The sequence below is a fragment of the Beta vulgaris genome, chromosome 7, assembly GCF_026745355.1.
Source record: "Beta vulgaris subsp. vulgaris cultivar EL10 chromosome 7, EL10.2, whole genome shotgun sequence".
Taxonomy (NCBI): Eukaryota; Viridiplantae; Streptophyta; class Magnoliopsida; order Caryophyllales; family Amaranthaceae; genus Beta; species Beta vulgaris.
In genome coordinates, this window is record NC_079208.1 from 25,602,547 (window position 1) to 25,629,128 (window position 26,582).

The following is a 26,582-nucleotide window of genomic DNA, read 5'->3' on the forward strand; positions in this document are numbered from 1 at the left end:
GCCCAAAAACAGGCTGGGTCGGGCCAAAATGATCACCTCTAATAGAGCCCAAGAGAGCCCTAGGGGTGGCCGGCCAAGAGTAAGGATAGGAAGAGAATATTCTAAACTAAATACATTTATATATTGGGTTAGACAGAAAAAAAAAATACATTAGTTATCTCTTATTATTTTCTCTCTCCTATTCTCTCTCAAAAGTCACGTAATACTCCATAAACTTGAAGAAGGTGCATCTGAGGTTCTTTATCCGGGTTATTCAAGGTTTGTGGAATTCACGCTACAAAGGTTAATTCTAAACTTATAATATGTGATCCTTAATTACATATGCATGTGATTCTGATTTAAGTGCTTTGAATTAGATTCATGAAATTCTGCTTATAGTACTTATAGATTCCTACAGTGGTATCAGTTTTAGCGTCTTGCATATAGAATTTCGATCATAAAGTTTATTTTATGTATGATTAATTATAATTTGATTAAGGAGAGGTATTAAATTATGGATTGAATAATTAATTGAAATTGATTAAAAAAAATTTTAATTACTCGCTTTCTTAATTTATAATAGCCGCAAATTTTCACCTGATAAACCCTAACTTTCGAAATTTATAAAATTCTGATTAGATCTCTAAATTTCGAAAAATATATTCATGTTATTAATCTAATTTTCATGTTTAAAATCGTTTATATATGAAAATCAATTCATGTAAGAGGTGTTTTATATGAATTAGTGATTAATTATATGAATAATCTGAAAATTAATTAAAATAGAGATTTTAAAATTTAATTTTCTGTATTGAGCATAAAGAGTTATGTTTAATTTACTCAAGATCACTAAATTAATTTTACAATAGGTTGTAAATTTAATTTCCTTCAAATAAAATAAAAGAAAAGAGAAAAAAAATTGGAGGAAAGAACAGGAGCAACCACGGGTGACTGCTCCGGTGGTCGCCTGGTCGGTGGTTTGCCGGCGAAAAGCCGGAGAGAAGGAATCGCAGACTGCCGGGGAGCAGTCGAAGTGAGCGAGTTTGACGTGCGGAGCAGTGCGCTGCTCGCCGCTGCAGGTTAAGCGCCGACATCCGATGTTGGCTCGCAAAAACCGGCGAGTTGCCGGTGAAGTCGTCGAATAGGTGGCCTGAAACTGTCGCCGGAGTTTTGGCTGCAAGCTTCTGGGCGAGGCTTGCGTGAAAGCAGCCCTAGGCTACTGTTCTTTCACGTTTTTTTTGTGATTAAGAAATTAAATAAAAAAAAATTGTGATAAAAGAAAACGTGCCTATAATCTGCTGGTCAGATGCAGTTTTTTTATATTTATTTTGGAAGTTTTATTTTGAAGACAGAATTTTGAGAAAAGATAAGTAAATTTAATTTATGTTGACTTGGTCATAAATTTTAATTCATAATCTGATTTTTTAATCTAATTAAAATTAATTAGGCTAGTTTTAAGGGATAGAATCTGTAGGTGATTAGATATTACTTAAAATTTTATCTTCTTGCTTTAATTAAGAATATTTGATATTTTAATTGATTGGCAAGTATAATATGTGATATTATTATGTGGCTTTTATATTATGATATATTTGCTATGTATAGTATGACCAAAATTAAGTTAGAAAATACGACCTGTGTATCGTGATGTATTTTGTAATTTTAAATACGATCTGCGTATTGTTAATTATTTTACTATTTTTGGTTATTATTTAAATTATTTTTGATACTTATGTAATCCAAAGAAGAGCCCATCAAGAGAATGCCCATGGAAAAGGTGGATGGAGATCCATGAAGAGTCCAAGAAGGAGCCATTGATGCTTAGTTCTTAGGATTAGGGGTCATACTAGATCATTTTATTTTCGCATTTTATTATTCTTTTAGGCGAGTTGCCGGAGGATTTTCTCAAGATCAGGATCAGTTGGAACTGGAGTACCTGTACTTTTAGACCTGGCCATAAAAGAAACAAAGAAAAATGTGCAGTGAGATTGCCTCAATTGGAATTTGAAGTTCCAATGAGACAAGAAAAATAGTTCAAACAATCAATAAAAAAGCTATAGAAACTAGCCGTCTCCCGGCAACGACGCCAAAAACTTGATGGGTTTTAAAATATACCGCAAGTGTGTCTGTTTAGCAAAAACTGGCAAATAATGGTCGATCCACAGGGAGAGGAGTTCTACATATTTGTGCTCAATCATTTAACTACTTCAAGAGAGGGAATTGATTGAAGAATTATTAACTAAACTAAAATAAACTAGCACTAGTAGAATAAATGCTTATTGCTGCGGTCAAAAAGTGGCATATTGTTGCGGTTTTCGACGCGCAACAATTAAGGGGGCAGCAATAGGTAATAATTATATTGTTGCGGTTTTAAATCGCAGCAATATCTACAAATATTGCTGCGGTTTTTAGGCCAAACCGCAACAATATTTTTATATATTATGTAGCTAACACGGAATATTGCTGCGGTTTCTGGCCCAAAACCGCAGCAATATTTCTTATTAAAAAATAATAAAAGGAATATTGTTGCGGTTTTGGGCCAGAAACCGCAACAATATTCCTTTTATCTATTATTAAAAAATAATAAAAGTAATATTGCTGTGATTTCTGCCCCAAAACCGCAGCAATATTCCTAATTAAAAAATATTAAAATGCATATTGCTGCGGTTTCTAGCCAAAACCGCAGCAACAGGTACAGGTGTAAGCAAAAAAAAATTATATTTTGCCATTAAATTCGAAAGATAAAAAAATCAGAAAAATATAGCAAAAAATCAAAAACTTCGATACAGAAAATGAAACAAACTAATGAAAAAAAATCAATACGACAACTGAACAAAGAGAAAAACAAAATACAGAAAAATAAAATAAAATTAACAAAGAAAAAAAAACAACAATAAGAAAGAAAATTGAACAAAGAAAAAAATGGAACGAATGAACAAAAAATATGAAAAAATAAAAACAAAAAGAATCCTTGCGAGTTTGATGGTCCCACTCGACAAAGCCCGCGAGTTCTTCGATCCTTCAAAAAGATCTGAGATACATTACACTAAAAAAAAAAGAAGAAAAAGACAGATCTTCGATCGTTCATGGTGAGGAGAAGAAACACCAATCGCACGTTCCTCATTCATCGTTTCTCGTTTCGGCGATGGTCGACGGTGAGAGTGAAAATAGCGGGCGAAGACGGCGTTTCTCGTTTCGCCATGGTCGATGGAGTCATGTCAGTCGAAACCCACCAGATCTGGACCGTAAAGATGGTGTTTCTCATTTCACCATGGTCGACGGTGTGTGAGAGGAGGGAGGGTGAACCACGAGAGGAGGGAGGGTGAAGGTTCGAATGACGATGACGAGAGGAAGGAGGGTGAACGACGAGAGGAGGGAGGGTGAACGACGAGAGGAGGGGCGGTGAATGACGATGATGAGAGGAGGGAGGGTGAAGGGTGGAAGGTGAAGGGTGAGAGGAGGGAGGGTAAGAATTGAGAGGAGAGGAGTTGGCTGTGTGTGAGAAGTAGTGAGGAAATAACAAAACCCTAGTTATTAATGAGGAGCGTTTAGTGAGGACTGAGGAGTGGTGAACGCGTTATATACCTTTTTAAAAATATTTTTTAACGATATTGTTGCGATTTTTCCAAGAACCGCAGTAATATATTAAAATGTTATTTTTTTTAATATTATTTTAATATATTGCTGCGGTTCTTGACGAAAACCGCAGCAATAGTTTTGGTCAAAAAGTAAGCTTTTTTTAAAAAAAATTCCACTAATACCATATTGCTGCGGTTTTTGGTCGAAACCGCAGCAATATCTTTATTTTCTATTTTACCTTTTCTTTTTACGTCATATATTGCTGCGTATGGGTAAAACCGCAACAATACCACCGCAACAATAAGCAATTATTCTACTAGTGTAGAACACAAAAAGATGGAAGTTTATCAAATAATTAAAAACCTAGGGCAATCAATCGGTCCACCATGCTTATACCAATTTAATCACTACAATATAGTTCAACAATACTTGGATTGAGGTTCGAATAATGAGAGTATTTCGTTAATCCTATGGCCGGGCATTAACAACTCTCAGATTAACATATGCCAGTACGATCGCTCAACATAATCAAACCTACCTATTGTAACAAGCCTATAATGAATACGATCTTTCGATTCTAAATCCTATTACACTAGTAGGAAAAAACGGAAGGGCTGCGGTCAAAACAGTCCTAAGGGCTGCGTTTTTGGCCAGCAGCCCTTTCCGTAGCAGCCCTTCACAACGAAGGGCTGCGTTTTAGGCCCAAAAACGCAGCCCTTCTTTTTACAAAGGGTTGCGGTTTTGACCATAACTGCAACCCTTTTGACCCAAAAAAAAGAATTTGGCAATTTTTTACTCCTAAATATATCAAGAAATTTGCAACAGGAAAAATCAAAAAACGAATCAACAAACAAACAAAACGAAATTATTTATTAACAATCAACAAGAACATCAAATTACAATCGACAAACAAACAAAACGATAAAGTTGATGTTGGTGTTATTGGTGGTGCTCCTCGACGGGGTCACTACTATTCTCTTTCTCTCTCCTCTTTCTGCGTCTTTGATGTTGCCGTGAGCTGGCGCATCATCTTTCTCTCTTCAATTTGGTGGTGGTGCAGCCACCTCTATTGGTGGTTTGCCAAGGTACTTTCCCCTTTTCCTGTGTTGTGAGATGATGTTGTCGTTGCTGTTATTGTTGTGAGATGATGAGTTGCAGGCGGAGGTGTGGCAACAGTGGACAAGGGAGGGTGAGAGAGAAAGGAGGAGGGTGAGAGAGAAAAGGGAGAACGAAGGAGGAGTGCGTGAGAGAGAAGAGGTAGAACGAAAGAGGCGTGCGTGAGAGAGAAGAGGGCATTGAGTTTTAATTTGTGAGAAACCCTTAAAGCCCCTGCAATTTCTTTTAAATTAAAGTTATTTTTTTAAAAAAAGTCCATAAAGGGCTGTGTTTTTAAAAGACCAGAGCCCTTTATTACTTACAGGGCTACGATTTTTGGCTAACCGCATCCCTTCATTAAAAGGGCTGCGGTTTTTGCATTGACCGCAGCCCTTTGTTTACGAAGGGCTGCGGATTTGAGGCTAACCGCAACCCTTCACTATTAAGGGCTGTGTTTTTAGAAAAACGCAGCCCTTGCACCGCAGCCCTTCCTTTTTTTCTCGTAGTGTTAGCTAAACATAACTCATGATATTGCGCAATTACATGAATTAAACAAGCAAACAAATCAATAGGAATTATTCTAATTCAATCCAAATATCAAAATAACTTTAAACCACAATCAAAATGGTATAAACAGGGCTTCCCTCTCTAAACCCTAGAAAAAGATATTCACTCATGATAATAATAACTCAATAAACATTAATGGAAATAGAAGAATTCATCAAATAAACAAAGTAAAGAGGTATACCGATTGATTGAAGAACAATCAAAACGAAATCAACGATCTTTATAATCTTTAAAACCAAGAGTTAATACAAAGCTACAGAGAGAAACGTAAGTGTTCAAACCTAAAAACGTAGAATTTAAGATAGTCTAATGGACGAGAGGAGGGGCATTGAATGACGATGATGAGAGAAGGGAGGGTGAAGGGTGGAAGGTGAAGGGTGATAGGAGGGAGGGTGAGAATTGAGAGGAGAGGAGTCGGCTGTGTGAGAGAGAGTATGAGGAAATAACAAACCCTAGTTATTAGTGAGGAGCGTTTAGTGAGGACTGAAGAGTGGTGAACGCGTTTTATACCTTTTTATTAAATATTTTTTAACGATATTGCTGCGGTTTTTCCAAGAACCGCAGTAATATATTAAAATGTTATTTCTTTAATATTATTTTAATATATTGCTGCGGTTCTTGACGAAAACCGCAGCAATAGTTTTGGTCAAAAAGTCAGCTTTTTAAAAAATGTTTTCTACTGATACCATATTGCTGCGGTTTATGGTCGAAACCGCAGCAATATCTTTATTTTCTATTTTATCTTTTCTTTTTACGTCATATATTGCTGTATATGGGTAAAACCGCAGCAATACCACCACAACAATAAGCAATTATTCTACTAGTGTAGAACACAAAAAGATGGAAGTTTATCAAATAATTAAAAACCTAGGGCAATCAATCGGTCCACCATGCTTATACCAATTTAATCACTACAATATAGTTCAACAATACTTGGATTGAGGTTCGAATAATGAGAGTATTTCGTTAATCCTACGGTCGGGCATTAACAACTCTCAGATTAACATGTGCCAGTACAGTCGCTCAACATAATCAAACCTACGGATTGTAACAAGCCTATAATGAATACGATCTTTCGATTCTAAATCCTATTACACTAGTAGGAAAAAACGGAAGGGTTGCGGTCAAAACAGGCCTAAGGGCTGCGTTTTTTGCCAGCAGCCCTTTTCGTAGCAGCCCTTCACAACGAAGGGCTGCGTTTTAGGCCAAAAAACGCAGCCCTTCTTTTTACAAAGGGCTGCGGTTTTGACCATAACCGCAACCCTTTTGACCCAAAAAAAAAAGAATTTGGCAATTTTTTGCTCCTAAGTATATCAAGAAATTTGCAACAGGAAAAATCAAAAAACGAATCAACAAACAAACAAAACGAAATTATTTATTAACAATCAACAAGAACATCAAATTACAATTTACAGTAAAAAAAAAGAACGAACGAAATTATATATCAGCAAGAACGAACGAAAATAAAAAAAACGAAATTACATATCAAGAACAGTCGAAAATTACAGTAAAAAAAATGAAAGAAAATGAAAATAAAAAATGAAAATGAAAAAAACGAATGAAAACGAAAAAAATAAACGAAAATGAAAAAAAACTAACGAAAATGAAAAAAAGCGATCGAAATACAAAAGAGAAAAAATTATAGATCTGAAATTACATGAACATTAATCAAAACAAAGATCAAGTATTTATAGAACTGAAAAAGAAAAATTATCACCGACGACGGCGGCTTAAGCGGAGCTCGACAACGAGGAAGAGATGAGCGAAGTTCGACCGACGGCAAGGAAACCCCATCGAAGCAGTAGCATCCACGAAGCACCGCTGTGGTATCATCGAAGTTTCGCGTCCCACTCGCTTTCTCTCTCCTCTATTTGTGGGTAGGTTGCCTCGAATTCCCCTCCCCTGCTCGCTTTGTTTCTCTCTTCGTCGCTCCTACTCTCGCTGCCGCGTGATAAAGTTGATGTTGGTGTTATTGGTGGTGCTCCTCGACGGGGTCACTACTATTCTCTTTCTCTCTCCTCTTTCTGCGTCTTTGATGTTGCCGTGAGCTGGCGCATCATCTTTCTCTCTTCAATTTGGTGGTGGTGCAGCCACCTCTATTGATGGTTTGCCAAGGTACTTTCCCCTTTTCCTGTGTTGTGAGATAATGTTGTCGTTGCTGTTATTGTTGTGAGATGATGAGTTACAAGCGGAGGTGTGGCAACACTGGACAAGGGAGGGTGAGAGAGAAAGGAGGAGGGTGAGAGAGAAAAGGGAGAACGAAGGAGGCGTGCGTGAGAGAGAAGAGGGAGAACGAAAGAGGCGTGCGTGAGAGAGAAGAGGGCATTGAGTTTTAATTTGTGAGAAACCCTTAAAGCCCCTGCAATTTCTTTTAAATTAAAGTTATTTTTTTAAAAAAAGACCATAAAGGGCTGCGTTTTTAAAAGACCGGCACCCTTTATTACTTATAGGGCTACGGTTTTCGGCTAACCGCATCCCTTCATTAAAAGGGCTACGGTTGTTGCATTGACCGCAACCCTTTGTTTACGAAGTGCTGCGGATTTAAGGCTAACCGCAGCCCTTCACTATTAAGGGCTGTGTTTTTAGAAAAACGCAGCCCTTGCACCGCAGCCCTTCCTTTTTTTCCCCTAGTGTTAGCTAAACATAACTCATGATATTGCGCAATTACATGAATTAAACAAGCATAACAAATCAATAGGAATTATTCTAATTCAATCCAAATATCAAAGATAACTTTAAACCACAATCAAAATGGTATAAACAGGGCTTCCCTTTCTAAACCCTAGAAAAAGACTATTCACTCATGATAATAATAAACTCAATAAACATAATGGAAATTGAAGAATTCATCAAAATAAACAAAGTAAAGAAGTATAACGATTGATTGAAGAACAATCAAAACGAAATCAACGATCTTTATAATCTTTAAAACCAAGAGTTAATACAAAGCTACAGAGAGAAAAGTAAGTGTTCAAACCTAAAAACGTAGAATTTAAGATAGTCTAATGGACGAGAGGAGGGGCGTTGAATGACGATGATGAGAGAAGGGAGGGTGAAGGGTGGAAGGTGAAGGGTGATAAGAGGGAGGGTGAGAATTGAGAGGAGAGGAGTCGGCTGTGTGAGAGAAGTAGTGAGGAAATAACAAAACCCTAGTTATTAGTGAGGAGCGTTTAGTGAGGACTGAAGAGTGGTGAACGCGTTTTATACCTTTTTTTTAAATATTTTTTAACGATATTGCTGCGGGTTTTTCAAGAACCGCAGTAATATATAAAATGTTATTTTTTTAATATTATTTTAATATATTGTTGCGGTTCTTGACGAAACCGCAGCAATTATTTTGGTCAAAAAGTCAGCTTTTTTAAAAAAAAATTCTACTGATACCATATTGCTGCGGTTTTTGGTCGAAACCGCAGCAATATCTTTATTTTCTATTTTATGTTTTCTTTTTACATCATATATTGCTGCGTATGGGTAAAACCGCAGCAATACCACCACAACAATAAGCAATTATTCTACTAGTGTAGAACACAAAAAGATGGAAGTTTATCAAATAATTAAAAACCTAGGGCAATCAATCGGTCCACCATGCTTATACCAATTTAATCACTACAATATAGTTCAACAATACTTGGATTGAGGTTCGAATAATCGTTAATCCTACGGCCGGGCATTAACAACTCTCAGATTAACATATGCCAGTACGGTCGCTCAACATAATCAAACCTACATATTGTAACAAGCCTATAATGAATACGATCTTTCGATTCTAAATCCTATTACACTAGTGGGAAAAAACGGAAGGGCTGCGGTTAAAACAGGCCTAAGGGCGGCGTTTTTGGCCAGCAGCCCTTTCCGTAGTAGCCTTTCACAACGAAGGGCTGCGTTTTAGGCCCAAAAACGCAGCCCTTCTTTTTACAAAGGGCTGCGGTTTTGACCATAACCGCAACCCTTTTGACCCAAAAAAAAAGAATTTGGCAATTTATTACTCCTAAATATATCAAGAAATTTGCAACAGGAAAAATCAAAAAACGAATCAACAAACAAACAAAACGAAATTATTTATCAACAATCAACAAGAACATCAAATTACAATTTATAGTAAAAAAAAAAAGAACGAACGAAATTATATATCAGCAAGAACGAACGAAAATAAATAAAAACGAAATTATTACATATCAAGAACAGTCGAAATTTACAGTAAGAAAAACGAATGAAAATGAAAAAACAAACGAAAATGAAAAAAAAACGAATGAAAATGAAAAAACAAACGAAAATGAAAAAAAATGAACGAAAATGAAAAAAAGCGATCGAAAATACAAAAGAGACAAAATTATAGATCTGAAATTACATGAACATTAATCAAAACAAAGATCAAGAAATTATAGATCTGAAAAAGAAAATTATCACCGACGACGGCGGCTTAAGCGGAGCTCGACGACGAGGAAGAGATGAGCGGAGTTCGACCGACGACAAGGAAACCCCATCCGAAGCAGTAGCATCCACGAAGCACCGCTGTGGTATCATCGGAGTTTCGCATCCCACTCGCTTTCTCTCTCCTCTATTCGTGGGTGGGTTGCCTCGAATTCCCCTCCCCTGCTCGCGTTGTTTCTCTCTCCGTCGCTCCTGCTCTCGCAGCCGCACGATAAAGTTGATATTGGTGTTATTGGTGGTGCTCCTCGACGGGGTCACTACTATTCTCTTTCTCTCTCCTCATTCTGCATCTTTGATGTTGTCGTGAGCTGGTGCATCATCTTTCTCTCTTCAATTTGGTGGTGGTGCACCCACCTCTATTGGTGGTTTGCCAAGGTACTTTCCCCTTTTTCCTGTGTTGTGAGATGATATTGTTGTTATTGTTGTGAGATGATGAGTTGCAGGCGAAGGTGTGGCAGCAGTGGACAAGGGAGGGTGAGAGAGAAAGGAGGAGGGTGAGAGAGAAAAGGGAGAACGAAGGAGGCGTGCGTGAGAGAGAAGAGGGAGAACGAAGGAGGCGTGCGTGAGAGATAAGAGGGCATTGAGTTTTAATTTGTGAGAAACCCTTAAAGCCCCTGCAATTTCTTTTAAATTAAAGTTATTTTTTAAAAAAATGCCCATAAAGGGCTGCGTTTTTAAAAAACCGGAGCCCTTTATTACTTATAGGGCTATGGTTTTCGGCTAACCGCATCCCTTCACTAAAAGGGTTGGCGGTTTTTGCATTTACCGCAGCCCTTCATTTACGTAGGGCTGCGGATTTTAGGCTAACCGTAGCCCTCACTATTAAAGGCTGCGTTTTTAGAAAAATGCAGCCCTTGCACCGCATCCCTTCCTTTTTTTTCCCCTAGTGTTAGCTAAATATAACTCATGATATTGCGCAATTACATGAATTAAACAAGCATAACAAATCAATAGGAATTATTCTAATTCAATCCAAATATCGAAGATAACTTTAAACCACAATCAAAATGGTATAAATAGGGCTTCCCTTTCTAAACCCTAGAAAAAGACTATTCACTCATGATAATAATAAACTCAATAAACATAATGGAAATAGAAGAATTCATCAAAATAAACAAAGTAAAGAGGTATACCGATTGATTGAAGAACAATCAAAACGAAATCAACGATCTTTATAATCTTTAAAACCAAGAGTTAATCACTAGGGAAAAAAACATAAAGGGCTGCGCAGGAAGGGCTGCGCTTTTCGTAAAAGCACAGCCCTACTAGTGAAGGGCTGCGCTTTTTTAAAAAAGCGCAGCCCTACTAAGCAGAAGGGCTGCGCTTTTTAAAAAAAGCGCAGCCCTTCACTAGTAGGGCTGTGCTTTTTTAAATAAGCGCAACCCTTCTGTAGGTAAGAAGGGCTGCGCTTTTAAAAAAGCGCAGCCCTTCTGCTTAGTAAGGCTGCGCTTTTTTAAAAAAGCAGCCCTTCCTGAAAAAATTTGAAATTTCGGAATCGCGGGCTTTGAAATATTGAGCGGGGATTCGTCAAATATATTATCCCTCATTCTCTCTCCTCTCTCACGTCCCTCATTATTCCTTTCCTCCTTCTCTCTCATCCTCTCTTCTCTCTCAAAAACTCCCATAAACATTTGCGACAAAAACCTTGAAATGATTTGCACTAAGCATGGCGACGGAGTCCGATTGCCTATTGTGATACCTTTTCGGAAGCGGAACGAGCCAACGAGTCAAACTCACCGCTATGCCGTGACGTTTAGGCTTTTTAAGCCATCCGAGTTCGTTTAAGCCTCCAAATAGCCATTTTAAGTTTTTCCGAAATTTTTTTTTCCCCTTAAATTATGTATTTGGGTTTTGTTTTATGTATTTAAACATTATTAGGTTGTAGTTCTTGTATTTTCAGATCTATAATGTTCTTGTATACTTCTCTTTGTTTATATATTTTGATTAATGTTCTTGTATACTTCTCTTTGTTTTGATTAATGTTCTTGTATACTTCTCTTTGTTTTATTAATGTTCTTGTATACTTCTCTTTGTTTATTTTGATTAATGTTATTCTTGTATACTTCTCTTTGTTTATTTTGATTAATATTCTTGTATACTTCTCTTTGTATATAATTTCTTGTATTTTCATCTTTGTTTTGATTAATGTTCTTGTATACTTCTTGTATACTTATTGTATACTTCTCTTTGTATATTAGTTTTTGTTCATTTTTTTCATTTTCGTTTCATTCTTTTTATTGTTTTGGGTTTAGTATTTTCGTTTCATTTCTCTTCTCTTCTGTTTAATTTCAGAAAATGTGAGATTATGAGTAAAAAAATGACAAAATTTTTTTTTTTTTTTATTTATTTTTTTGGTAGGAAGGGCTGCGCTAGTTAGGAAAAAGCGCAGCCCTTCTGGGCTAGAAGGGCTGCGCTTTTTCCTAACTAGCGCAGCCCTTCTGGGCTAGAAGGGCTGCGCTTTTTCCTAACTAGCGCAGCCCTTCTAGCTTAAGGGCTGCGCTTTTCTAGCGCAGCCCTACTTAAAAAGTGAAGGGCTGCTACTGAAAGGGCTGCTGTCAAAAAGCGCAGCCCTACATGCCTTTTTTAGCGCAGCCCTTCTTCATTTTTCCACTAGTGAATACAAAGCTACAGAGAGAAAAGTAAGTGTTTAAACCTAAAAATGTAGAAATTAAGATAGTCTAATTGAGAACACTAAAAACCTATTTATACTTTTCACAAAATCGGCTAAAAAAGGCAAATTTAACCGTCTCGAAAAACCACCCGGTCGGGCAACGATGATACAACTTGTATGACAAAAGGAAAATCCTTCTTGTCGGCCGCTCAAGCAGTTTTGGCCTTTTGGTCGCCCGGTTGGCTGGGCGAATTGAGAATGCTCCAGCTCCTTTTTTGCGGCTCGCCCAGTTGGGCCAAACCGCCCGGTCGACCGGGGCGAGTGTGATTCTTCATTCTTTTTTCATGCGATTTATCCGAATCACTCGTGCAATCTCCCGGATCTTCTTTGGACCTTGTGTGACCCTTGGACTTCTGTTTTACAACTTAAATAAAGGCACCAAACACCTAATCTGCACCAAAACATGTAACACACGAAAACAACTCCAAACACATCAAATCACGCAAGAAACGAGCTCAAAAGAGTTCAAATCGACTATCAAAACTAAGGGGATTGGAGTAAATAATCGATATATAATAAACACATCAGCTGGTGCCGCCGTGCCGTAAGAAGGGGAGAGAGAGGGTTATACATTAGAGTTTCATTTTTAACATGCTGTCATTAAAAAAGGAAAAAAAAAAGAATACAAACAACTGAGACCCACAATTGCCTTCTAAACCGATTGCAAGTAATTAAGGTCCTACGAAAATAACAAAATGTCATACTTAGAATCTGCAGGAAATAACCAATAGTTGGAAACTATAAAAAATAGGAGAAATTCATAAGAGTGGGTCCAACTACTACCCATTTTTTTCTATAGATCCCAACTATGAATTATTCCCGACAGGTCTCAAGTTTACCGTCTTGTGATTTTTATAAGTCATGAATTACTTATAAACGGTTTAAAAGGTAAGATTTTTAAACGTTGGCTCCATTTTATAGGTCTTTGTCACTTGCTGAAAGTGTTCAAAAATGGTAAATATTTAAAAATTTTACCTCTAAACCAATTATAAGTAACTTAGGACCTATGGAAATCACAAGATAGTAAACTTGAAACCGCAGGAATAATTCATTGTTGAAACTTATAAAGAAAATGTGTAAAAATTGAGCTTTTTCTTGTAAATTTTTTACTAAAAAATAAGTAATGGATAATAGTTGGACCTTTGTCTATCAATTTTTTTTTATAAAAATATTCGAACTAATTGAAATTTATCTGAAGTTAACACAAGTTCAACAAAGCAGAACGGTGAAGAATTCGAGAATCGAGCAATGCTTTTCGCGAAGCTTGGAAAATCCTTGCCCTTTTCTGGTGTTTTGAGGTACTGCTCTTCAATATCTGACTCTTGTCGATTACGCATTTTGCTTCCCGGCAATTTTAACGCTTTTTCCTTGTTTTCTTTCCCAATTTTATTGATACATATTTATTAAGTTGGACGTTCATAATTTAGATTTGGGTAAATTTTGATAGTTTGTAAAATATGTTATTGCTGGGCTATATAAATTTGGGTTATTTTGATCGTTTCAAAATCTCAACGGCTAATGAAATGATTGAACTGTCATCAAACTTTGATCTAATCAGAGGTGAAACTTACTTGATTGTTTTGTTAGCTTGACAAATTTTTGTGATGCCCTTGCTAATAAAAATGTCATGGTATATTGGATTGAAAATTTGCAGAAACCAGTCCACTTTTGGGCACAATAATTTGGTTGGACTAAAGAGAGAATAGTTGAAACATTTAATATTGATGTTTGATGGTGTCAATCTATAGAGTATTGGGCTAAGAACGAGGAGAAGATTGGCTCACCGAACTCTTATTGTACTTATCAGTCTTATCGCTTTAGCTACTGTACATACGGACAAATCTGATTTGGGCTGTGTGTTTGAGGAGTCACTCTCTGATTCCTGGTGGACTAGAGTTTCAGTCTTTAGGAAGCAATGGAATGCCCTTTTGTGTCATAAAGAGGGAAGTACTAGAGTTTGTTTGAATACAATTTATGTCTTGGAGGATTGATTAGATAGCCAAAGTGCGATGCATAGCCCCATCGAACTGGGTGGTTTGCTAAGCGGTCTGTCTCGAAAGTGTGTGCTTTTTTGCCTGAGATTTTACTAAGGTTGTGCGTTCATCATTTCATGTGCTTAAATCTCTCATGTAATTTCTTGTTTCTACTATATCTGGAGAATGCGTGCCTGTTCACTAAGTGCAACCAACTTATGAAGCTCTTCTATTTGTCAGGAAGCTTGAGCAAGATGTGGAGACTGTAATTAGGGTACTGCAGCCCGGGCCAGTTGGAATTGTGGAGCACAAATTTATGGATAAAGAAATACGTGAGGCAAATGCTGTGGTTATAAGTGCAGTGCAGAAATGGCGAAGGAGAGCCGAGTTTGAAAGAAGTGGCATTTTGAAAGATTTTTTAGATTCATGATGGAATTTGTACATTTTATTGGTGAATAGTTGGATGTCAAATGCAGTACTTTTATCTTGTGCTAAAAGATTAGGCTTTTCTATGTTTGAAGTCTTGACGAGCTTTAAATTTTATACTCCTAGAAAGTCTGTAGTTTTCTCTAAGGTGTTTGCTTAAAGTATATTGTTTACTGTATTCTCATGCGAAGGTCCTTAATACAAATAAAGATCCTATTGTGGCATTTGCCAATCTAGTATTCTGAAATGAAGTAAATTGAACTGCCCCCTTCTGCAGGAACTTGGATGAGTCTTTTGTTCCTACAGCTTAATGTGTGGTTCAATTTAGAGAGGACAAGACAATTAGGAACATGGAAAGAGATCTACACATCTATATGAAGGTATGTTTTATCCTTTATAAAGTATTCTGGCACTATATGTCTGTATTACAGCTAGATGATCAAGTCTATTACTGTTATGGCCTACTCTGCCAGTGACACATTAATCTCTGTCAACAATATATGTGTGCCATATTCTTCATTGATTAAAATCATACATAGAACTTCTAGAAAGCTGGGGAGTTGGTTTAGAATCTGCTAAATGATGGGAGTAATTAGCTCTACAAGTTACTGATTTCCATGGTCATTATGCTTTTCTAACATATGTGACCGGTAGAACAAACCGATACTTATGGATTAATTGCTTATATATGAAATATTATTAGAAGTAGATAAGTAATGCATGATTTTTCAGAGTGGAGTACTTTTACTGCTTTTTCCCTGCAATTTTCTTGGGTAGGATTTGCTGTTTGGTTATTTATTTATTAATTTAACGCTATAATAGGAATCTCAAACATCAGCACTTGGCTGTATATTAAAGGTTTGCAATTTCAAGAAGGACCTCTCTCTGAATTGCAAAGTTGAAACTCATATTTATATATTATCATTTTCGTCTGTGAATTGCAAAGTTGAAACTTATAGTTTTGTGTACAATTCAAGTCTATAGACATTGATACTGACCTTGACATTGGCCTGTAAAAAACAAATTATTGCGTCCATGATTTGCATGTAAATTCTATTCTTGAATGGAAGAATTAGGCATTGTTCCTTTCACCTTAACAGAATAAGTTTCAAGAAACTGAGTTCGAAGAAGAGCCAATATGATGACGTAAGGATACTTTTTGTTACAATTATAAAGATTCGTAGATTATTAAGGAAATTATGCAAAAAAAAAAAACCTTTAAATTTCATTTGACAGAAACGCCTTATATGACACCTTCTATCAAAACCCTACCTCGTCGTTTGGTTTCAAGCCAAAAAGTCAAACTTTCTTTCATTGTTTTTTCTCTTTTTTGCTCTCTTTGTCTGCAGAAGTCCTGCAATTTTATTTAATTTATTTGGTAATAATTTGAGGTACAAAGATGCAAGAAAAAGGGAGTGTCAATGGCCTAAAGTTGATGTTTTGACCGAAATCCAACAAGGTGTGTATTTTGATAAGAAATGTTGTATAAGGTGGTCTCTTGTGAAACAAATTAGGGAAATTATATGAGGTAATCCTGACATCTAGCTCACTTTTGGGAAATGACTGTTTCAAGTAAACATAAACTTGTAAACCATCAACTAAGTCAACGATTTTGGAGATGACATTTCATAAGTAAATATTCTTAAAGAAATTCTCTATACAATCCATATTTTCTTTTGAAAATTCCATCTACTTATGAAAGTTTGTTCTTCTTTAACTTTTTCGTGGAAAATTTATACATCCAATACACCATTATACAAATGAAAATATTGAAACAAGTGTGGGGTGCATGTGATGTGGTGATAAGTTATGTAGGATTCTTTACCTATGTAACGTCGTCTCCAAAATCATTGGTCTAAATACATATTACAAGATTGTTACCTGAGACAGGTGCGAATGTGATTGTTATTTTGAAAAAAATAACAGGTTTGCCTCATATAATACAACGACATCAACAACAACAACAAGAAAGCCTTAGTCCTAAAATGATCTCAGGTAGGAAATTGTCACCATGACCAATGAAACAAAAAAAGAGCGGGAAATTAAAAAGAATAAACAATAAAGAGGGAGAAAGTGAAATTTATAAAAGTAAAACAAGAAGAAAAATGAATAAATAAAAATGACATAAGGGGTAAGAAAAATAAGAAAGTTATAAACGAAAAAAAGTAATGATAGGTAAATAAATGCCTCTCTATTTCGGACCCCACTAAACTTATACTCTAAATATTCCGTCTTGTTTCTAACCAACCTAAAGCCTCGAAATTCCAAAGTTTGTCTCCATAGTTCCAACTTACTTTCGACTCCTCCTTTTGTTTCCTCAATCAACACAATATCATCTCCAAACATCATGCACCAAGGTATCTCGTCTTGAATTGAGTCGTCATGCCGTCCATGACATAAAAAGAAATGGAATGAGTGCGAAACCTTGATGTACTCCAATCGTAATGGGGAACTCTGTCTTTCCAACACTAGTTTGCACACTCGTGTTAACTCCTTCATACATGTCCTTAATGATATCAATAAATTTTTGCTAAATTCCTTTACTACTTAAAAGCACACCAAAGAATTTCCCTCAATACCTTGTCATACGCCTTCTCCAAATCAATGAAAATCATATGTAAATCCTTTTTCTTATCTAGATATTTCTCCATTAGTTGTCTAATAAGATAATTGGCTTTCATTGTCCATCACCCACGCATAAATCCTCCGAGATCTTCACACTTCTCCTTAATCGTTGATCAATAACTGAACTCTCATTGTTTCATAGTGTGGCTCATTAGTTCGATCCCTCGATTGTTGGCACAATCTTGGACGTAAGTCTTTACCCTGGTTCTTGTACAGTGGGATGATAGTACTTTCCCTCCACTCCAATGGCATCCTATGACTTTTCCGAATCTTGAAAAAAGTTTTTAATCATTTGACTTCTCTCTACCCAAAGCATCTCCTGACCTCGATAGCTATGCCTCCGGGGTCCCCACTATGCTCTTTAATCCCATTCTCAATGCCATTTGGACTTCTCCCTTTTGAATTCTTCACAAAACTTTGGGTTAACCATAACCGAGGGATACTTGTATCTTCAATATCGTGCCGTTGATCTCCGTTGGATAGGTTATCAAAAGTAGAACCTCCACTTATCCTTTATTTCCTTATCTCCCACCAAAACTTTTTGGTCGACATCCTAAACATACTTAATACTTCCAATGTCTCACGTCTTTCTGTCTCTCATTCGAGCAAGTTATAGATGTCCTTTTGCCCTTCTTTTGTATCCAATCTTGCTTAAAGTCCTGATTCACCCTTGCTCTAGCCTCTCATACAACCTTCTTTGCTTCCCTTTTAGCCTCCTTATACTTCTCATAGTTCTCAGCGCTTCCACATTTTCCCAACTTTTTATAGCATCCTCGTGAACTCTGATGTGTCCTTACATGGTGGCATGTTTTCATTAGATTTTCCTAGGACCTTCCCTTCCTTTGTAGTGTGCCCCATTTTTGTGCGCATTGAATCTATATCCAAATCTGTATCACCGACCGAAATCAGTGATACAAGGAATGCGGGACGGAGCTGCGTTTTCCGATCTGGTTCGTTCGCTTCCGATCGCGAAACAAACGCGACCCAAATCGCTCAGAGTCGCGCATCACATAGGTGATAACCGCATTCCGATTCTTGAGGCCCACGCCGATAGAAATTCGTTGATGTAAAGGTCGCCGGCTAATCCTTCGGCCACTATAGATAGAAGAGAGAAGTAGCAAAGAGAGAGAATATGGAAGATGAAGAGAGAGAACACAGTAGTTACTTTTTCTTTTAGAAAGAGAACACCTGTATACAACTTTCTTTTTTCTTTATTAAAAAAATGTAGTACAACTGTATAGTGTATAAATCAGAAGTCACGTGGTATTTTGTATTGAGGTTTTTCAAAATTTTAATTCTTTCTACTCTTTTTTTTTTTTTCAGTATATTCTATCTACTTATTAACACTTCCGTTCAACTAAATACTTCTAAAATTTTAAATGAGATAAAAGGTTTTATTGGACATTGGTAAACAATCATTAAAAAAATAATACAGCATAAAAAGTATTATAATGGTTTCCCGTACCCGATTCACCCAAGGCAGCGTTTCCCGTACCCGTTTCCGTACCACGTTTCGCATCGACTTTCGTTCTTTGTATCATTGGCCCAAATACCTTCACTCATCATCTTTTTTACGAATTTTAGTTGGTGCTCCCCTTGAAGTTTCATCCACTAGATCTTCCGCTCCAGTTGTGGTCTTCTCTTCCTTATATAACTTCTATGGTTCTACCTTGAAAATCAAGTACCATAAGTCTTCTGTTACCTAGACTCGGCAAAAATCGGCAAATACTCGGGTCGGTACGAGACGACACCGACTCGGGTATGAAATACGAGCCAGATCCTTCAATTTGCACTCGGACACGACGCTAAACCCTAGTTGTTGGATCTGAAAATTTGTTGTTGAATCATGACAAATAGGTGAAAAATATTAGGGCTTTTTGCTTCCATGAGGCGATTCCAATGATGTTGTTTTCATCCATTTTTATGGTTGTTGATGGTAGGAAGAAAATTGCAGGGGAAAGAGGTTAAGAAGGTGAACAGTAGGACCCGAAGGAAGACGAAGAAGATGTATGGTTGGTGGGCCAATTTTGTACTTTTTAAATTATAAGCAAACATGGGCCAGACTTTACTATTTAACTTATAAGCAAATGTGGGCTAAAAAGCTTTTCATTTTTGAAGGAACCAAGAAGCTTTTCCTTCGGTCTTCCTTAGTCAACTAAACTACCCATACTTAATTTTTAAAGACGAAAAGTCGAAAATAGCCTTAAGTCTCCCTTATCTTTTTCTACTGTATTTGCCTCTTCATTTTTCACCCCAGCCTTTTTACAAGCTCTTCTCTCTCGTGTACAATGCTGATTGCTGAAGATTTTTTGTGAACTATAAGTAATATTAATTATTAAATTTTATGTTGTAAAATATTAATTTCATATACCCGTACCCGTGTCCAAATTCCGGACAGAGTCCCCCTGTCCTATTTTTTGGAAGTGCCGTACCGGACACTCGGATCCGTACCCATTTTTGGCACTCCTAACCGAGTCTAGGTAACATAGCATAAGTCTATGTTGGTTGATGCACTCTCACCCGTCATCACCTTATAATCAATGTAGCACTTTATGAAAGCATTCCTTACTAAAAAAAGTCGATCTTACTCGCTTTACCTCCTCTCCCATAGGTCATTGTAATGTACAACAGCTAGCAAGAACAATCAATGGAAAACAAAAGCAAGAAATTGAGAGAAAGAGGGAATTTTGATTAAGAAGGGTAAATCCTAAGAAAAAGAACAAGTAGAAAGCTTTCGATTATCCTTCCAAAACTCCCACTACAGCTAACGTTTCTCCTCTTTTTCATGCATTTATTATTCTACCACAATTTCTATTTATAATACTAGATTGTACTACTTTCTCTCTCTACAAGATACTTTTCTTTGTGATTCTCTTGCTGCGTGCCACTTCCAGCCCACTACTACTAGATACTGCTCATGATGAGGCGTCATTTCCCTATAATTCCCTAATAGCTGGTGCTGACCAAGGTGGTTTATTCACTAAATTCCCCTTCTCGCGCTTGAGATGCTGCTTGGTGTAGGTGAATTTAATTGGGGGCTTCGAATTTGTTAGATTACCCGCCGCCTAGATATTCACCTTGTCCTAAGGTGAAAGTGGGGAATTGTTGTTGAAAGACCTCATCATATTCTCAAGTAGCCTTCTAAGTAGCTTCCTCTACCAAAAGATTACACTATTCGATGAGAACCTCTAATGGATTGTTGCTTCGAACTCCCAGGATGTCATTTTCATATCAAGGGTGAGTTGCGGAGGGATGTGGAGGAAAGGCCTTTTGATGCGCTTGAGTTGGGATACATGAAACACTAACCTCGATTTGCACGTATAGCTCAAGCTCTTGTATGCTACCTTGCCAACCCTTTATATGCCTTTGAAGGGCCCAAAGAAACGTGGGGATAGTTTCTAAAAACTCCTTTTGGCCAAGGATGGTTGGCTGTTGTAGCTTAAGGAGGACCCAATCATTCACCACAAAGTTCTCCTCTGTGCATTTTAAATCGGCCCATTTTAAATTGGCCCACTGCCTCAGTTGGGCTTCTACGAGGTTAAATTTTAGCTCATCCAACATCGCATCACATAGCTGCAATTGCTCTTCCAAGGAATCTACCAGGGTTTGCCCTCTCCCCTTAGTTTTAAGACGCGCTAGGCCCAACGAGTCGCAAGGCGTAAATCACATCGAGGCGCAAGGCGAAGGCGTGCATATTGAAGGCCTTTTGTTGTTGGCACGTTACACATCTCATAGCAAGGTGCACTTTCAATTCTTCTTCTTCTTCTTCTTATTATTATTATTATTATTATTATTACGGTTTTTTCACCATATACCCCTGACAATTTTTTTTTGCATCATATACCCTTTCGGCTTTTGGAATTCACCATATACCCCTCACTTTTGAAAAAATACAACCAGTTACCCTTAATGACTAACGGTGTTAAACTCCGTGAGTCATTAACCCCTAATCACCCTCTAATCCTACTTAACTAACCTAAATCTAACCCTAACCCTAACCCTAACCCTAATACTCTATCCCTAATACCCTAACCCTAACCCTAACCCCAACCCCATCCCCCACTCACACCCCCACCCCACCACCACCCCACCCCCAAACCCCCCCCCATCCGCCACCCCAACCCCCCCCCCCCCCCATCCGCCACCTGCAGCGCCGCGCCTCCCCCTTCCGCCGCCCACATCACCGCAACCCCCTCTACCTTCCGACACCCCGCAGCAGTCCCACTCCCGCCCACCCACTGCAGTCGACTGCAGTCCCACTTCCACCCCCCACTCCAGTTACCCCACACTGCAGTCCACCCCCCTCCTCGCAAAATTGCTTTCGGGCAGAAATCTGGCTTTTATCAGGGATGGTGTGATGTTTTTCAGGGAGGTACGATGATAGTCGAGGTTTTTAGGGTGGTGCGAAGGGTTTTTGCGGTGGTGCGAGGATTTTTAGGGGAGGTGCGAGGATTTTTAAGGGAGGTGCGAGGATTTCAGGAGTGGTGCGAGGGTGGTGCGATAATTTTAGGGCTGCGAGGGTGGTGTGGGGGTTGTGCAACGGTTTCAGAGCAGAGAATCCGGTGGGGTGGGGTCGGCGAAAATCCGGTCAGGGTGGAGGTAGGGGTCAGGTGCGAATATCCGGTGTGGGGTGGGGTTGGTGCGAAAATCCGATCACGGTGGGGGTAGGGTCTGGTGCGAAAATCCGGTGGGGTGAGGGTGGGGGTCAAGGGAGGGGGGAGGGGGTTGCTGGGGAGTGGGGAGGGGGTGGTGGTGAGGAGGTGGTGGTGGTGAGGGGGTGATGTGGCAGTGAGGGTAAGGTGAGGGGGTGATGTGGCAGTGAGGGTAAGGTGAGGGGGTGATGTGGCAGTGGGGGTAAGGGGTGGGGTGATGTGGCAGTGGGGGTTAGGGTTTAATTAGGGTTAGAGGGGATTAGGGGTTAATGACTAACAGAAGTCTAACACCGTTAGTCAAAAGGGTTGATGTATTTTTCGAAATGTGAGGGGTATATGATGAATTTGGAAAGTTGAAAGGGTATACGGTGCAAAAAAAAATTTGTCAGGGGTATATGGTGAAAAAACCGTTATTATTATTATTTTGTTTTTGTGGTTTTCATATTTTTATTTTTTCTATACAATTTATTTTTTCAAGATTTTCTCTAAAAGAAATTGAAAGTGACATGACATGGAAAAAGAGTTAACATAGCATAAAAGGTGCAACCTTCCAAAAAGAAAAAGGAAAAAAAGGAAGTGAGAGCTTTTTTTAAAAAATTGTGTTAGAATGAGGAAAGTATCATAGATAAAAGGAAAGTAACATAAACGAAGAAATATATGAAGAAAAGAAGATCAAAGAACAAAAAGATAGCATATCGTAGAAGACAAGAGAAGATTTGCAACACAAAAAGAAAAGAAGAGAAGATCGAAGAGAGAGAAAAGAAGATTGAAGAGAGATAAAGAAGAGAAGATCGAAGAGAGACATAGAAGACTGACCTTGATCACAGACAATAACCCCTGGCATGGGCCGGAGCGGGTGGTGGTGCCTCGCCGGCACCCTCTCTAGCCTCCGGCGAGTTGGCGGCCCTCAATTGCCACCCGATGAAGAATTAGGGTTTTTAAATTAGGGTTCAATTTAATGAAATTGACTGAAATTAACAAAGGGTTTTGCTCGAATTCGCTAAATAAAAGCGAAGTTAAGTTTAAATTCAATTTTTTTTTTAGTTTAGAATTAAGATCTACACCCACTCTCTCCTCATGCACCTCTTTATTGAACGCCTTGTCGCATTTGCCGAAGGCGGCAAAAGCTAGCGCCTCTTATCGCCTGTCGTTGTGGCTTGTTGGAGGCGTTTTGGCCCGCGCCTCCACTCGCCTAGCGCCTAGGCGCGCCCAAGTTTTCTAAACTAAGCCTTTCCCCACATGTATAAATGATGGTGGCAAGGAATCTGCCCTCGCGATCGTGGTAACGTTTGCATCGTTGCGGAAGCGGCTTGTAACGGATGAATGGAAAGGATCACGTCCGACGCTGCGTGAATTTTATAAAAAAATTCACATTAATATGCTCTAACCTTATTTGCAATGTTTTAATTAATGAATCATTATTATAACATAATATAATCAAATCTATCAAAATATCATGTGTCATAAGCTTCATAATCAATTCATCAATATTGCTAATGTTTTGAAAAGAACGAATGTAATGGGGATAAGAGCATTCCAACGCGGCGAGTTCATGTTACCGAACGCACAATGTGGCGAGAAGTATGTGATCTTTATTATGGCGTTCCGTAACGGGATTTCACGGAACGACAAATCCAAAATCCGTACAGAACGACCATTCTGTAACGGAATGGGAGAGTTGTAATTCCATGGATGGTGGGTCTCTTCCATGCAATACCTTCAATGGGTGAGATCATGGTTGATAGATAGGGTGAAGTATTATACTTCCCCCGTTTTGTTTTAAATGAAACATTAGGTGAAATGACACTATTCATTGATCAATATTGACTCCAATTAGTGCCACTATATGAAGAAAAACATAGTCAAGTGGAATCTTGTTAGATTCGTCTCGCTGCATACTATCAAATTATGACATTTTTATATTTTTTATGTGTGTGCACAACTAAAAATATTAATGATTTAAGAAGCGCGTTGGGTTCCATGAAAAAACAAACATTTCATTTAAAACAAAACGGAGGAAGTATGAAAATTCTGCAAAGGTAACCACCGAGCCCATTGACGAAGGTGTCCATTGATAAAGGAACACAAATAAGTCTTAAGAGTTTAACAATCTCGGTTTGGCCATCACTTTGTGGGTGATAGGCTGTAGTTGGGTTATGAAACAACTCCTTCCAAAAAATGCTTGGGAACACCTTGTCCATCTCCGAGAGACCGAGACTATAGAACTTGGAAACCCGTGCAACTTAACCATTTTGTTGATGAAAAGATTGGCCATTGCTTGTTATAAAAGGATGCTTTAACCCTATGAAGTGGAAGTGGTCCACCATTACGAGCATCAAGTTGTAAGCTTGAGAACATGGCAACCCTTCGATGAAATACATTGAAATTTCATCCCGTACTTGGACTGAAATAGGAAGGGGGTGCAGTAACCCGGCTGGGTGCATATTGAAGGCCTTTTGTTGTTGGCACGTTACACATGCTCGAACATACCTCGCCACCTCTTTCGGCATCCCTACCCAATACCACTATGTGGCTAGGCGTAGGTAAGTTTTCAGCTTGCATGCCCACCTGTTGGTGTGAGTCATGGTACTCCTTAAGGAGGGGTCCTGGAATATGAGATTTTGTAGGCACCATGACACGCCCCTTGTGCAAAAATTTATTCCAAGTTGTATTTCGAGCAGTAGAGAACCCCTGATAAATCTGCCCTTCCTCTGAAATTTCCTTTTTTATGCGTTGTATGAAGTCATCCTTCTCAAATCCCTTGTTCAATTTGACTCCAAGGAGTGCCACAACCACTCTCCAAGTTACCCAACTCCTCTCGATGAACCTTGTAGACATGGCATCGGCGACTTTGTTGGAAACTCTGGGTTGTATTGGATGGCAAACTCGAAGCCTATGAGTTTACCCAGCCACCATTGGTACTCCGCCCCTACACTTTGTTCAATAAGGAACTTAAAGCTCTTTTCATCAGAAGGAATCTCCTCCACGTCAAGTAGTGACGCCATTTTTGTACCACAAACACAATGGCATACACTCCTCATAAGTACTTGAGGCGAGCTCTAACCCGAAGAGTGTGGCTGTAAAATGCCATTGGGTGCACCGAACCCATGATCTATGACTCGAGGCGTCCGTTTCAAGGATAAAAAGTTGTTAAAAATTCGGCAAAGCAAGGACCGGGCCGTGTTCATTGCCTTTTTTAGGTTTTTGAAGACATATTTGGCTTCCTTTTGCTAAACAAAACAATCCTTTAGTTGTGCTGACAATATCTTGGCATGATTTGCAACGAGTTTGCGGTAATACCCATTGAGTCCAAGGAAACCCTTAATTTATGAAGGTTCTTAGGTTGGGGCCACTTAAGTATACTTTGAACTTTCTCCCTGGCCACCCTTGTTGCAGAAATAATGTGACCCAATTATGCCACCCTACTCTTTCCAATTTCACATTTTCCCCCATTTGCATATAACTCATCTTGGGCTAAAGTTTGTAGCACCACATTCAAATGTTCACAATGTGTTTCCATCACAACTATACACAAAAATATCGTCGAAGAAAACTAAAACGAACTTGCGTAAAAAGGGTTTGAATACCTCGTTTCTAAGTGATTGAAAGGTAGTCAGGGAATTAGTAAGTCAAATGGCATGACGCGGAACTCTTAGTGGCCCTCGTGGGTCCGGAAAGCCATTTTAGAGACATTCTCCTCCTTTACCTAAATTCGTTGATACACATAATTGGGATCGAGTTTGGAAAACATCGAGCCATGAATTTCATCCAATAATTCTTCGAAATTGGATACTTGTCGGGGACCGTTTCCCGGTTAAGGCTAATCCACACAAAACTCCACAATCCATCCTTCTTCTTTACCAACATGTCCCGGATGAGTCTCTTTATCTCATTCTTATGATCTTGTGGATAGTGGTAGGGCCTCACAAAGATGGGATCTTGCCCTTGTTTCAGTAAGATAGAATGCTCCATGCCTATTGTGGGTGGCATGCCATCGAGAGGTGGAAGACCTGCTTATATTAGGCGATTATGGGTCAAAAGAATGCTGGAACTTGCATCCCAGTATCTCGGTCTCTTTCTTCGTCACTCTGAACTTGTTTGAGTTCGATTAAGAACCCTCCCTCTTCTTTTTGTAGGTACCTAACCATGGCTCGCAGCGTTCAAGTTAGGGGTCCCTTTGCAATGTTACCATCTTGTCTCCTATTTTAATTCTCATACTTGTTGCTTCCAATTGGTCAAAAAATGAGGTTGAAGTTAACTGAGTTTGAGAGGTAAGAAATCCTCACAAATTTTCTCTCCTAAAACCTCTAACTTTAACGCCTTGCACCGCGTAACTCCATGAATCGCCTCCCTGTTCCGTGAGACACCCCAAAGCCTTTACTCAAACTTATGGGCACATGTAGCTCCTCCACGGTGGCAAGGGATACAAATTTGTGGGTGGCATTGGGATCCACCATCACCACCAATTTTCTTCCGTTCAATATCTCCACCATCTTCATAGTCTTTGGGTTCGAGAACCTAGAGTTTAGAGAGATTGCCAGTGAGGTAGGCTTGAGCTCCGTCAGATTTACTACCTCCGCCTCA

General features: G+C 38.5%; 1 protein-coding gene across 1 annotated transcript; it reads left to right on the top strand.

Annotated features, from left to right (window-relative positions):
* The first annotated feature begins 13,468 nt into the window (after nucleotides 1–13,468).
* LOC104899054 (hypothetical protein) lies at nucleotides 13,469–14,953 on the top strand. The gene is made up of 2 exons (XM_010686187.4): nucleotides 13,469–13,620; nucleotides 14,536–14,953. The coding sequence occupies exons 1-2, from the start codon at nucleotides 13,571–13,573 to the stop codon at nucleotides 14,723–14,725; spliced, it is 240 nt and encodes a 79-aa protein (XP_010684489.1). The 5' UTR covers nucleotides 13,469–13,570; the 3' UTR covers nucleotides 14,726–14,953.
* Nucleotides 14,954–26,582: the final 11,629 nt, after the last annotated feature.

Coding starts and splice junctions, on each gene's coding strand:
- LOC104899054 (XM_010686187.4), top strand. CDS start 13,571: ATGCTTTTCGCGAAGCTTGGAAAATCCTTGCCCTTTTCTGGTGTTTTG. Junction 13,621..14,535: donor CCCTTTTCTGGTGTTTTGAG/GTACTGCTCTTC, acceptor TCTATTTGTCAG/GAAGCTTGAGCAAGATGTGG.